General features: G+C 40.2%; 1 protein-coding gene across 1 annotated transcript in view; it reads right to left on the bottom strand.

The window, feature by feature from the left end:
* The window catches only part of LOC311256436 (NACHT, LRR and PYD domains-containing protein 4A-like), a 28,523-nt gene extending 22,532 nt beyond the window's left edge, over positions 1-5,991 (bottom strand). The window contains exons 1-3 of the mRNA XM_084351518.1: positions 5,957-5,991; positions 519-677; positions 78-197 (exon numbers count right to left, since the gene is read on the bottom strand). Of these exons, the coding sequence (XP_084207644.1) occupies positions 78-197; positions 519-658 (260 nt within the window). The 5' untranslated portion in view covers positions 659-677; positions 5,957-5,991. The remainder of the gene's footprint in view (positions 1-77; positions 198-518; positions 678-5,956) is intronic.
* Positions 5,992-15,133: the final 9,142 nt, after the last annotated feature.

The raw sequence follows: 15,133 nt of genomic DNA, 5'->3' as shown, positions 1-15,133 counted from the left end.
TTATTAGATAAACACAAAATAAGCGTTGGCAGAAGCAGCTGAAAATGAGTCATATATATTAGTAGTGGTTCTCTCACTGTGTGTCTGAGGGTCCAGGTCCATTACTGAAGCATAGAGGTTCCTCTTTGGACCAGTCACTCCTCATAGACAGACAGCTGGGTACTGGAGACTCTGCTCTCTGTCCGTCGAACTGAACTCTGCAACAACATGTTTTTATTTATATCACATGAATCTTTGATAAATTCTCTGAAGACAAAGTCATTCAGGAGGCTCTAAATACACAAACTGTTGCTACTGTTGATAATTAGGAGGTTTAAAAGTTTGTGTCACTTCTCTTAGTTTAGATTACAGCTTTTAGGTGACTGACAACTGTCAGATACTCAGAGGAAGATTGTGACTTATTTCTGTTTGTGTCATAAAATTGACATTTTATTAGAAATTTTAAGATATAAACACAAAATCAACACTGTATGAAGCAGCTGAAAATAAGTCATATAAACCAGTAGCAGGTCTCTTACTGTGTGTCTGAGTGTCCACAATCATTTCTGAACTCTGGAGGTTTGTCTTTGGACCAGTCACTCCTCATAGACACACAGCTGGGTACTGGGGACTCTGCTCTGTCCTCCTCTTCCTCCATACCAAGTCTCCAGGAGGCCATCTTCTGGACTTCAGTCAGTCTGAGAGGTTAAACAGTTACACTGACGGTGAGCTCAGATCACAAGAATGGGGAAAATAGTTTGTTCAAGAATGGGGCTGGGCCGACGTAACGGGAGATAGTTTCCTCGTCTTTTTAAAGGAAAAATGCACACTGGATGATTGGCGTAGACATCGGGGGATTTTCTCATGATCTTAGGTTAGTGTGTAAATGTATTGACCACACCTGAAATAGTTTAATGCTGTCAATGTACAGACACAGGTTCAGATATCTGTCAGGAGGTGGCACTGTCGACATTTGATGACTTGTATTATTTCAGGGCATTAAAAGACACTAAACACCGAGCTGTCAACATTTTTCAGTCTGAATTATTGTTTAAAGGCACCTGAGTATTTTAGGCTAACTGGTACTTGACAGGGCTGAAAAACACAACATACATTATAGGGTGTAGTCATTTTTTACTTTTCAAAATACTCTCTCCATGACACATAAAACAGAAAAGTCATAGTTGGACAAAATAAAAAACACAACAAAGATGAACAAATAAACTTTCATTAATAAATAACATAAATGAAATACATATATGTTATGACTCAAATCGTATGTCTTAAGATGTAAGGTGATTAATATTGGGGGTTGTGTAGAGGAGGAATGACGGTTGAGCTGCAAACACCAACCAGCAAACAATATAATGTCTAAAAGACAGTAAAGACAGTAAACTTGACGTCTAGACTAGAACACGGCTACATTTGGGTTGTGACTGCACATTTTGTATAGGTCTATTTGAGGATGTTGATTAAATATTACACATTTAGATCATATTTCACCGGAATTGGCAATAATGGCTTTCAAATGAGAAATTTGTAAAATCAGCATAAGATCTAATTTGCACACTGTAAAGTATAAAATGTAACTTTATGGCACAAAAAGAAAGATGCATAAAGAAACTCACTGCACCCGTGCGCCTCATACCACAAACCTTCGCTTGTTGCCTTATTCTCTACAGTGTCGCTGTTTACAGTGTTTGCGCATGCGCTTTACAGCAGTAAGTATAAAACTACTCGCGTTACGGTGTCCAGGAAAGGTGTTGTTGGCTGCACACAGCCACTCATCAATAAAACGTCTCAGCCTGAACAAATGATCAGAAAGAGTCACCACATTTAATTGTGTTGTGACACATACATGTTGTAACCGCATCTTCAATCAACGTTGAAATCACGGCTGGTGGTCACTGGCTCAAGTTTCTGCTACCGATTAGTCAGACTGGCTACGCTGGCTAGGCTAACGTTAGCCATGTTAGCTAAGGCTAGCTCTTTTGTTAACTTTGAGTAGTTTATAGGCAGAAATGTAGCCATATTACTTGACTGTCATGTCATAAGCACCCCATATGTCCTTACTGTCTACATGCACACATCCCAACAACACAACATACAACAGAACCATTTGAGGAGCAAAATGTGTTTTCACATCAAGAAAGACAATGTTCTACATTTTACATGTTTTCTTCTTTTTATTCAAAATGAAGCTATTTGAGCAGGTATTTTAATTTTTTTCCATTTTTTATTCAAATCCAAATTTAAACAATTGTCTTGAAAAGTTGACAACTTGAGTTGTTGAAGCCATCTTACTTCTTCCACTTCGCTGGTTTCCTCAATCCCAGAAAGAGACGGGCTCTTTTCCAGACAGTCTTTTTTGGTTTGCCTGGATGATTCTCCTCAGATACTGGAGTCATGTCAAGAAGTTCAGGGCCGATGATGTAGCAATGGATTCTTGCTCACGCGGCTTCTCCTCGGAGACTTCAGTGTCTTTCAAGGCCTTAAGCTCTGTGGAGAGGTCAAGGTTGAGAGACATCTCAAGGTTAAGATGAGTTTTCAGTCCCTCCTTCTCCAGGGTGTTTTGCTGGAGATTATGGTTTTCCTGTGACGGAGGTCATCCTGCTCAGCCCTCAAGTTGGTAATCATCTGCAAGCCTTTTGACACTGTGTCTGCGTGAGACTTGACTTCCTTCTCAAGCTCCGACTGCAGAGCATCAGCCTGCTGTCTCAAAGTGATGACTTCAGTTTCATACCTTTGGCTGATACCACTGTTCCTGTCCAGTTTGCCTTGGACTAGGTTGTTCTTGTCCTCCTCCACCTGGCGCTCAGCTGTAAACTTGTCCTGGCTCAGTTCATGTGCCATTTGCAGCTCTGCATACTGTTTTTCAACAGTTGTCTTCTGCTGCATTTCCTTCACAAGATCGTGCTGAAGGGTGTCAACCTGCTGTCTGACTTTAATGACATCAGTTTCATACCTGAGTCTAATCTCATTGTGGGAGACACTGATCTGATCCAGATCTTTTTGAAGAAGCTTGTTCTTGTCCTTCTCCACCTGGAGCTCAGCAGTGAACGTCTCATGGCTGGATGTTTGGGCCTTTTTCAGCTCCTCCTGTTCTTGTTGAAGGAGCTTTCTTTGCTGGACTTCCTTCTGAAGCTCATGTTGAAGGGTCTCAGCCTGCTGTCTGATAGCGTTGACATCAGCTCTAAACCTTTGGCTGATCTCTTGTTGTGAAGTGCTGATCTTCTCCAGTTCTACGTGGAGGAGCTTGTTCTTCTGCTTCTCCACCTGGAGCTCAGCTGTAAACGTGTCCTGGCTCAGTTCATGTGCCATTTGCAGCTCTGCATACTGTTTTTCAACAGTTGTCTTCTGCTGCATTTCCTTCACAAGATCATACTGAAGGGTGTCAACCTGCTGTCTGACTTTAATGACATCAGTTTCATACCTGAGTCTGAGCTCATTGTGGGAGACACTGATCTGATCCAGATCTTTTGAAGAAGCTTGTTCTTGTCCTTCTCCGCCTGGAGGTCAGTTTGAAACTTCTCCTCATTGACTAATTGGGCAACTTGGAGCTCTTCATAATCTTTATGAAGGTCCTTCTTCTTCTTCTGCCTGGTGGTGTCTCTCACCTGAGTAGCTATCTTTGCATGACTGAGAGCTACATCATCGCTGTACTTTCTCAGCCGCTCTAGCTCTCTGGTTGTTTCTTTTCCCCTGTTGATGTACATTTCTTTCAGGGTTATCTACTTTTTCAGCTGCACTTTCGTCGCCTCCAGCTCCTGAAGAAGACTCTGATAAGTGACGTCTCTGTACTGCTGGCTGTAGAACTCCATTTTTTTCGTCTGGTATAATCTGTGTCCGAAAAATGCTGTTGTCTCTGATCAACAGATATTGTCCGTATATATTGTATATATTGTCCGAAGAAGAATCGGATGTTGAAGACTATGCTATAGACTTTATAGGTTCTAGTTGGCTTTGATTCTTTGATTTCACACACAAACACAAACACACACGCACACACACAAAAATACTTTTTGAAAACAAACATCTGTTATGAATTTTTGGACTTTGGGCCCTCTGAGCTGAATTTCAGCATTTTTGTGATTCCTTGTATATTCAAAACTTCACAAATCGCTCATTTTTCACTGGTTTGGTATGGAAGAATTATCCTATCTTTATTCAAGAGCGTAGATTTTCAGTTTGAGAGCATGATTTCATTCCTTTTCAGTGACACAGTTCCTTCTCGTGCTCAGATTTATTCTCCTCACGCTCACATTTTTTGCTCGCACTGAGATGTTTGCTGCTTTCTTTCAAAATGTGTGCTTGAACTCAAAAATCACGCGCACACACACACACACACACACACACACACACACACACACTCTCTGTCTAACACAAAATGTGCCGGCCAAGCTTGCTTAGCCTAAATATTATATTACTGTATTTGACGTGCATATAAGGCTATCGTAGTAATTGTAAACATAGTATAGTCAAACTTTCGTTACACTGTCAGATACATTTTCGACAAATTTTTTTATGAGATTAAACGAACAATGTGATTCACGTCGATACTCACGTTCCTGCTGCCATCCATATTTTCCATATATCTGTAACTATTAGCATACAAGACATGTGGCGCTGTAGCAAAAGACGAAGGGGTCTGACTGTCTGCAGACACATGCTTCTCCCAATTCACAACAATTATCCATCACGATGTTTCACTGTAGACATCGTCATATACCAACTCAGCAGACATCACCCTGACCCTGTTGTAGCCGCCAGAGGAAGGCGGGGTGATTAAGTTGAACAGGCAGATTTAAGGATGCCCTAATCAGGCAGATAGGGAGCTGTCTGTGTTGTGAGTCCTCACAGGCTAATCCGCTGCAGGCTGGTGAGGAGGAGTGCGTGAGGGCACTGGTGACCGAAAGTTTGAGAGTTTGGAACACACGGAGGTACACGACATTAGTTATTTGTTGAGTGTGTCAAGTGGTGGAGCCGTTTTCCCTGTGTTAAACTGCGTAAGGGCCCAGTGTGTGTACGGAGACGCGGAGCGTGGGCTGAGCTGGTGAACAGGAGGTATGTGTAGCTGTGTCCACGGTCCACTCTGCATGGCGTGTGTGGTGTTTGCATTGTAACTTGTATGTTGCTCACTTGCTTGCTACAGGATGGTTGTTTGAACAGTATGCGTTTTGTGTTGTAGGTGCATGAGGAGCAGCGGGATATGGCCTGACTGCTGTTCCTTTTCCTCTCTTTGATTAGTTTGATTGACGGGTTCAGTTGAGGAGCCACCGCAGAGCGGGATCGCGCTCTTAGGTGTGGCCTCGTGTTGAGACATGCGGAGCTGCTCGGCTGGACCGTCATTCATTTTGTTTGTTTCGTTGTTTTGTTTGCTCGTTTTCGCCACTCTCCCATCTATTTGGTAAGGTTAACAGTCGGCTTTTTTGCTCCAAGCATATTCGGCCTGCCTTAAAACCGAGGGGCTCAGAGGTTGTTTGCTGTGGACACGGGCAGGAGTGATATTCGAGTGTGTGCAGTGGATTGTGGTTACTCTACAAGAGGTGTTGTGTTATGAGAACTGCGAGGTGTGTGTGTGTGTGTGTGTGTGTGTGTGTCACCATAAGTCACTGTTTAATTTTTTCCCCTCTCTCACTCGCAGTAAGTCCGAGGGAGCCAGGCCGGCTGTAACCAAGTTTTATAGAGGAGATGTTTTAAATCATTGTTGCTCACATCATTTTTACGTGTGCCAATAAATAACTTAAATAAAGAAACAAGTGTTTTAAAACTTGATATTGGAGTGCTGGCTCTTCTCTTTAAACCAGGGTAACACTGTTCAAGAGTAACACAACACTGGGAGAACAGGAAGTGAGACACAATCTGTCTCTGAATCTAATTAATCAAAGTGTTGACTTTATTCCAGCATGTCTTTCCTCTACAGCCCTCATGGAGAGAATGACTTCGAGAATAATTAAAATGTTGGATTAACACTCACCCTGACACAGCGGTTAGGTTTCTGCTCCATCTGCTGTCGACTCATGATGAAGTCTGAGCTCAGTTTGGTTTCACTTTCAGAGTTCCCTCCCTGTTCTCATGTATCTGGATCACTCCTCCCTTCATCATTTACAGGAAACCATGTGTTGATCTCTGCTGTGTGTGTGTGTTCAGTTTGCCTCTGTATTTATTTACCTTTGTAGCTTCGTCTATGGGAATGTCCGAAAACTGTTTTATTACAAATTTTAAAAAATGTATAGGCGTAGGCTATCTACCATTTATTTAATTTGGTTGTTTTCTTCCCAAAAGTTACAAAGAAAAGCTTGCTGGGAATTTTTTTTTAACCAATGGCCTTGCAACAGGAGGCAATGTTGAGTTAACAGTCTCGAGACGTGCATCAACAACAGCAAGGTGTTCGGCCATCATGACCCTCAGTACAGGACAGGTGTTGCAGTATTGATTTGTGGAGCACACTGAAGCGGTAAGATTGACGTTTAATTAATTTCAGGCTATGGCAGCTGGTGTTTGGTTAAAATTAGCTTGAGCTTATAAAACGACCCCACTGACAGACAATTTGGTATTATCCTACTATTTAATGCATTGTGATGTGTTTGTTGTTATATTTGTTAAGAGGCTGAAATGTTCTGCCTCTGACTGTGAACTGTGTTCATAAAAACGCTTTAATGCAATGCAACTACCCACATGTTGATGTGTGTGATGTTTAAAGGCTTAATTTGTATCCTGTGAACTATTTTTTTCTTTCTTTTTAAAAAAGAAAGAAAAAAAATCACATTTATCACATTTTTGGCACTTTAATTGTAAATTACTATATATTTTTCGTGTGATATTTTATTTAAAGAACCACTGGCACACACTGAAATATAATTAGTTAGTTCTTCTTAGTTGTATGTTTCCCTTCCTCTGCTGTGTGTGTTATCTGCTGTGGCATGTCATAAATACTATTGCCAACTCTTTTCCAATGGAAGTAGCTGCCACAGGCTCCAAATGACGCCATATGCTCATTTGCACATCGATGACGCCATCACGCAGTTACACAAAGCGTAATGTTTGTGTTGCAGCATGGGAGAAATTGTTTTAAAGCCATTTTAATGGTAGATAGACCTTTAGCTAAATAATCACAAAATCACTACAGTGACACAATACATTTGAAGTAAAAACAATCTATTTATCAATTTATAAGACCAAACAAAGTATTGATTTACAAGCTATAGAACACCGGAATCCAGAGAGGAAGAGAAGCTCATATAAACCAACTTACTTTCATGTTCCACTGCAGAGAAAGTTTCAGTGAGACTGTATAGTAATAAAGTCGTTAAGAGGGTTTGAGAAGTTTCTTAATCAAACACAACCTGTTCCTGTGTCTCTTTCACTGAGGACTATTGACCTTGGCCGCGTTTCCCAGATTTGATCGTTCTTAAGGACTTAAGAAGGCTCTTAAGAAGGGTTCGGCTAAGAAGGGGCACTAAGATACGGGTGTTTCCCAGATGCGTTCTTAACTGCCTTCTTAGGGGAACCTTAAGATCAAGCCAAAGAAGCTTCTTAAGAAGCTCTTAGTGGGAGCTGTCCACCGCGCTGCTGCTGTGCTGAATCAATCAATGCCAGGCAAATCGATCACCCACCTCTTTATCAGCGCGTAAGTGTGTGTGCTGTCAGACCGGGCTGTCCAGGCAAAGAGATCCAACGGCCGTCGCATCTCCGCACGGAGCAGCTGGTACTTTGCCTGGACAGCCCGGTCTGACAGCACGTCCAGTGGAGAGAAGTGCTGACGCACGTCAGCATTAATGTAAACCGTCTGGCTTCGCGCACGGCGACGCTGATGGTTCGCAGCGAGAATGTGCTGTGCGTTTCTCACACGCGCGGACTTTGACAACGCATTTATATACTGTAGAGTAGCAGGTGAAGCCTCTCTGGATGAGGTTCAGCTGAGTTTAATACATCCGTTCCCTTGATATCTGTGAAATGCCACAGGGTTGTTGTTTTTTCATGTGTAGTACTATAAACTTACCGTACTATAAACTTAAATGTGTAATTCAATAAAACGTTTTTTTTTCATCTACCATTTTCTTATTGTTTTTTCTTGCGCTAGTGGTCCGCAGCTATGAGCGCATTTCAACACTGAGCATTGTTTTACTATTTCGAAAAGTGGAGGATATAAATTTCCCTGACGCGCTTGATCACTGAGCATTTGGTCGCTAAGAAGGCTGTTAAGAGTGGGTCAGCTCGATCTTACACTTCCTTCTTAGTGAAAGATCTTCTTAAGCTAAGCGCGACTCTGGGAAACACATCCTTCTTTCACAGCGTTCTTAAGAGCGCTCCTAAGAAGATCTTAGCACTTAAGAGCTTCTTAACAAATCTGGGAAACGCGGCCATTACCTTTTGATGGAGATTTAGGTGGCAGCTGTCATACATCTGCTTCATACAATGTTGGATAGTTTAACTGAAGCTACACTTTTTTTATATCATATACTGTATAATCAAAAATCTTAAAGGAACTACAAATTAACTTCAAAGTTGTCATCTATAGTGGCCCCTGATGTCTCAGCAGAGACAGTGAACCTACACCCCCTGCTGTCCAAAGCCAATGCCTACAGAATTTTACTACTGTGAAGAATCTTATTTCAGCAGCTTTTGCCACCTGGTAATAGACACAATAACCGTATGGTTCAAAATTCAGTGTGGACAAAAGTCTCATGTCTCCCACTGAAAGTATGACATCAACAGGAAGAGATAACTGACTGAAGGAGACTGTGATAAAGGATAAAATTGCTTCAGTTACTGCGATCAGAGGTCACAACTGACAACAGATTGCATAAACTTGTTGTAGATGATACTGGACTTGAGTTTGAAACATTATAGTCACTATAGTTACTTAGATGTGTTCACACACAGATTGTGATAAATTGTTTACATAGAAAGTTTCTGTACATCTTTGACATTTTTGAGCTTGCCTCCATCCTGACCATAACCGTGCACACATTATATACTTAGAAGGTAACATGCAGCAACAGCAAGCTTTTTTTTTTACCAAAAGTAAGCATTACAGAAATCATGACATGAATTGAAGATACATAAAATGTATTCTTTCCAGTCACTCTTTCAATTCTTTAGAACACCTGATAGGTCTATTAAATGACTTCAGAGTTATGACAACATCTCGTGTGACCGAAAGCTTATTTACAATAAGTACACATTAAAGTCTATCCTCATAGAAGAAGAGAGGTGAGACAATGTAAAAAAAAAAAAAAAAGAAGAAAAAAGATTATAACCAGGATAACTACATCTGTCAGTGAAGGCTGAGGTTCATTCTCATCACTGGCTTGTTTAGTCGAGACTAAATAACTGAGACTGATGATCAAGACAAATGTTTAAAAGCGCCTGATGGGACAGTTATTAATGATTGAACCCACAAGTATTCCTACAGAAATGCACAACTGATGCCGTAGTTTAGACAACCCACCACCTATTGAGGTGAAAGATGACTATGATAAAACTTCTGTTAAAACCTTGGAACACCCATGAATATGATATAATACAGAGCACAGTCTATGACAGCTTGGAGATTCATACGGTTGTTTCCCAAACCCATTTAGATTTATGCTATTATATGACATCAACCATGACATGTCCACCGCAGTTAAAACATGCTGTAATAAACCCCTCTGTTCAATAGTAAAATGAACATACACAACTTATTCATTACACTACATGAAACTATGCAAGTCATATCAGGCTTAGACTTCTGGGTCTTTAGCCTGATTTCAAAGGGAAATGGTGTCTGGGTTTTGCCTTTCAGGTCATGTCACCAAGAGAAGGTTTCCACCACGCAAAGTCCTGAAAGTCCAGCTGAAGCATCTTTTCAGATGGCTGTCCTCCCTCTCCCCCACACTCACTTCCTGTTGGACACTCTCAAAGCAAGTGAGAGAAAAATAAAGCTCTTCATTTATTCTGATGCTGATGAAGTCTTCCTCAGTTGTTTGTCAGCAGGACATCTTGTTCAACTGATCCATCACTGCCCTGAAAGAAGAACATATTATGAACATTATGTTGTTATGTTTCAATGGGACACTTTATTCAATATAGAATCACATGCACACATATTTTAGAGTTGAATCCAAAAGTCAAGTCAGAAAATTGTCTTACTATACCTTGTGAAAGACTTTAGACACTATCAAAGACTTTAAGTATGATTTAACGCTTGTGTTTAGTAAATGCAAGAAGTACAACGACTCAAGCTAAAACAGGCTCTCAAATTCAGGTGTAGTTTAAGTATGTAGTGTAGAAACAGCATAGAAAGAAAATCAGAAAATACAGTACAGACAGTATACTGATATTGATACTGATATATATATATGTGTATATATATATATATAATTTATTTATTACTTGTAAAGCTGTTAATTGTTTATTTTTGATTAGTCAGATGTATACACTGTATACCTGATCGCCACCTGCTGTATTCACTGTGTGCCTTTAATAATAGGAGCAGAGGACAGTTACACAAGTTTTTATACAAAAATATATGTGACATTTTCTGTCATTGATACCTCTGAAGCTTCGGTGGGCTAAGATGGCGTTCCTTCCGGCATATTTCCCAAACTGAAACAATCTAGAGAAAAAAAAACAAACAGGCACAACATTTGGCTATGCAGAGGCCTTGGTCCTTTGACAGAAAACTCTGTCAGCTATAATAATGAACAGTCAAAGATCAACATGAAAAAAAAAAACTAAGAAGAACTGCATTCACTTACCCCCTCCTTCCCTCCTTCGTCGCTTGCACAGACAGCAAGCCAGGACAGGCAATCCAAACAACACCAGTCCAACAACAGTCAATCCAGTAATCAACGGCATCCATTTAGGATCTGTAAATGAATGACAATGGTTAAACTGTTGCATTATTTGTATTATTATATTATCATTATTATTATTTTGTATCAATTTGACCATAAACATGATCATAGCCCAAACATCATCCCATCTAATCACAAAGTGAGTTGATATCCATCTCATCTAATTACACATTTACAACAGAATGATATAATTGCCATGCACCATTGCAATCACCATATATCATCATCAAACTATCTCAGAAAAGTCTTGGTTCATTTTTCAGAAACTTTTTTAGAGACATTCTGAAGTCTTAGGCTGTGATGTTATTGTCACTCAAATTAATTAGCTGCTTCTCTTATGATTGTTAAAGATTGAAATACGCTCGACTTTGATGGTTCTGCAAGGAGAGGTGACATCTCAACTGTTTCCATTAGGCCAAATTACATGTGTAGACATGCTTTTCATGTTGTGATTCATATAATTCATTCTCATAGGTTAATGTGACATACACTGTACATGAAGTGTAAGACCACATGTTTATTCATCAATAATAAATGTTCGCCTGATCTTTTCTTCATTCAGTGCTGAACGTCTGTTCTGCGTCTGGAATTAGTTTAACATAATTCAGCACTATGTGTTTAATGTTTCCATTCAATTGCCACATTCGGGTCCCTTTGCTTAGATTTTGTAAGTCAGTATGGCACTCTGGAAAAAAAATGTTGCCGATCCCTGGGTTATACTTATCAGGGGCCTCATTTATAAAACAGTATTAAGACCAATTTTATGACTTAAAGAAGAAATAATGTATTAGTAGTTATTTATAAACCTTACTTTGATGTGGAAATGATCTTATCTCTTAGCAATGTCTAAATTTGACTTAAAGGGGAATTGCCGTTTTTTACAACCTGGACCTTATTTCTAGCAAAATATATGATCATTTACTCACCCAGATAACTTTGGTGTCATTTGGCGTCGTTCGGACAAAATTAGATCCAGTGGAGCGCCGATATATCCATATAATGCGAGTGACGGGGCACCGAAGCGCAGCCTCTATGAGCATTATCTGCCACGAAACAAGTTCATTTCACCAATATTTTGTTACGATACGCTAGTGCTATTCCCCTCTGAGTCCGGGCTCGTCTGTTGTCAACATCCGGGGTCTATAGGTTGACCTACTACCTGTGACCTGGATGATGTCATCTCTGAGCTGCGCACGCACCCGCGACAGCCAGCTTGTTTACCTGTAGCTGCTACTGCTAGTTTGACCCCGGATGTTGATAACAGACGAGCCCGGACTCAGAGGGGAATAGCGCTAGCATATCGTAACAAAATATTGGTGAAATGAACTTGTTTCGTGGCAGATAATGTGTTATATAGAGGCTGTGTTTCGGTGCCCCGTCACTTGCATTATATGGATATAGCGGCACTACACTGGATCTAATTTCGTCCGAACGACTTCAAATGACACCAAAGTTATCTGGGTGAGTAAATGATAATATTTTATGCTAGAAATAAGATCCAGGTTATCGCAGTTTGGTACACGTGTCCAAGCCTCTTGTGGATTTTGAATATGCTATATGAACAATGTGCAGCAATGACACACTACCAAGGAGCGTGTGCGGCTTTGTTTGTCAACCCACTATGTAGTCCACTAAATAATATGTGTTCCCTCAACCATCGCTGTGATCTCCTCTCCCAAAAAGTTTGATTTTCTCTTTTGGTCCATCTTTATTCCTGACCAAACCCTCATTTTGGCTACATTATATACGGGGGAATGAATGGGATGCTTAGAACCTGCTTAAGGAAAGTTTTTTCATGCTCAACATCTTTAATGAATCAAACTTAAGGTCTCCATTGGAAATGATCATAAGATGATGTTCACGTACAAATACAAGAACCGTTTTATAAATGAGGCCCCTGCTCTACTGTACTGCCAGGAGGAACACATATAAAGTTGTTATGATAGCCATGATGTCAAATGATTGTGTATTATGTACACATCTAGCAATATGGAATAAAGTTTGCATTTATTTGGAGTTGCAGTTCTGCCCACCTGAATGTAACACAGATATTTACTCTTCCTTAACACTGATTTGGTCTCAATAACTTGGTGCTAAATGTGCCATTTCACCAGCTGGACACAAACTTTGACTGCCATGTAGTGACTTTCAGGCACGGTGAGTTCATCAGAGCTTTTTGTTGCATGCTGTGTTGGAAATGACGCTACTGAGAGCAGTGAGATTGAACTGAATCAGTTGAGTTCTTGAATGAACTGAAAGTAATACTGTTATTATCTGTGGCTTCATTCAAATGAGCAATGCTGTCTCATACATGAAGTCATTTCATCCATTGTTACTACAGAAATGTAATAGTAGCTGCTAACTTGCATCTGAACAAAACCATAAAGTCATCTGGAGGGAGAGCTAGCAGTACCTGTACCATGAGGTGGACACCATAGTGTGGAGTTGACAGTCAATGCTTCCTTACTGACAGGGTTGGCTGCCACACAGCTGAAGATGCCTTCATCCTGATTTGTGATCAACAGAGGGAGGGTGAGGTTGAATGAAATGTCCTTGCTACTGGTCTGGCTTATGATATCCTTTCCTTTGAACCAGGTAACATTAACATAAGGTCCATTTTTCACAGAACAGGTCAGGTAACAGTTCTCATCATTCAGTGAATGTGTTGATATATTGGCCCGTCCTGTAGAGATGTGTGGTCTGGAAACAGGTTCTACAAGACAAAAAAGGACATCATTGAGCTGTTTCATAACACTCATTCAAACTTATTAGTAGCAGTTAATTAGTGTTTAGTTGATTTTTAAATCAGATCACACATGTCTGTCAAACTTAGCAAAACCACTGTGCCACTCTGCAAACATTACCTTCACATTACATTACATCAACCTTCCAAGAGATAAATTCAAGATTTAAATCCTGACTCATTTGCAAGACAGCATAATCTTGTCTAATCTTTATCTATGAGAACATGCACCTTACAACTTGAAGAACTACACAACATTTTATTTTTCTTTATTTTCTTTATTTATTGTACTCTCCTAAGCATTTTTCCATGTGTGAGTGTACATTTGGGGAACAGTTCACTGTCAACATTTTAAACAAATAAGGGAGTAACAGTTGCATGCCCTGGCAGTGAGAGATATTTAGTGCGATCGAGTGTCTCACACACTCAATCGAGCTAAATATCTCTCATTGGCAACGATATACACACACTGTAGCGGTAATTATAAAAGTAACTTTAATGATCAATTGTAATGAGTTACCTATGCTGGTGTACACAAGCAACCCAGTTAATCAAATGTATTCAATAGAAGCAGCATAACAACTTATGACAGAACTCAAATCTCTTCTCAATGCAGGCCAGGTCAACTATTTGACTGGGGTAAACATAGGCCCAGTACTTAACAAAGCTACATGGCATGCATTTCAATTATTGTTGTATCGTGTCAAAAGTTGAATTACATTTGGGGAATTCAAAAAAGAAAAATAACAAAACAAGTCAAGTCAGATTATTGTTTAAGAACAATGACCCATCAAAAGAACGTAGTCCTGTGGCACAACTTGCCCCAAGGTGGGGGACATGAGGACAGGGTAACTTGAGGAGCATTCTATCTATTGAAGGCAGTGGCTCTTGAGGGGTGTTGGTCAATTATGAGGCAGCTCTTTTACACTAACCGGGATCAGACGAGAGCCAATTTTGAGGTTCAGCGTGATGGGTGGTGGCGCTTTCTGAAGATCTAAAACCAATCGCAACCTAGCAGAAAACCCCTTAAAATAATAATTTTGCATGAAAATAATCTAGGGTTGTAATTTAGTAATATAAAAATAAGTTATTAAAATAGAATGAACTGCTTTTTTGCTTGGTCCACTCTGAGTATAGAAATGCCATTCTTGCTTGCTAACTTACATGCATGTTCTCTGTATTTCAAGGGAGTTAGTCCATGAAACTGGTCTGAAAGTTTCTTGATGTGGCCTACAAATTCAAACTCCATGTTATCATCAAAATCTGATGATCTTTTGCTAGTCTGGCATAACCTGTTCTGTAAACTTCCACTACTTGTTTTGTTGATATACCTCTAAAGAGTAGTTCTGTCTTTCTTGTGACTTTAACACTTGTCTTTCTGCTCTCTTTTATGTTCTAGACCACAACTAAACACACCCACACCTTTGCACCAACCCGCAGGAAGGAGCTGCAATACCAGATTTTGTGTGATTTCAGCAGAAGCACTAGCTTCAACCTGTTTTCCTCCCTGCTCTGTGTGTGAGTATCTCAGCCCCTCCCCCACTCTTGGTCAAACAAACCAAACCAG

This window comes from Pagrus pagrus (genome assembly GCF_965226575.1).
Source record: "Pagrus pagrus genome assembly, chromosome: 4".
Classification (NCBI taxonomy): domain Eukaryota; kingdom Metazoa; phylum Chordata; class Actinopteri; order Spariformes; family Sparidae; genus Pagrus; species Pagrus pagrus.
This window is presented reverse-complemented; position numbering and strand designations above follow the sequence as displayed.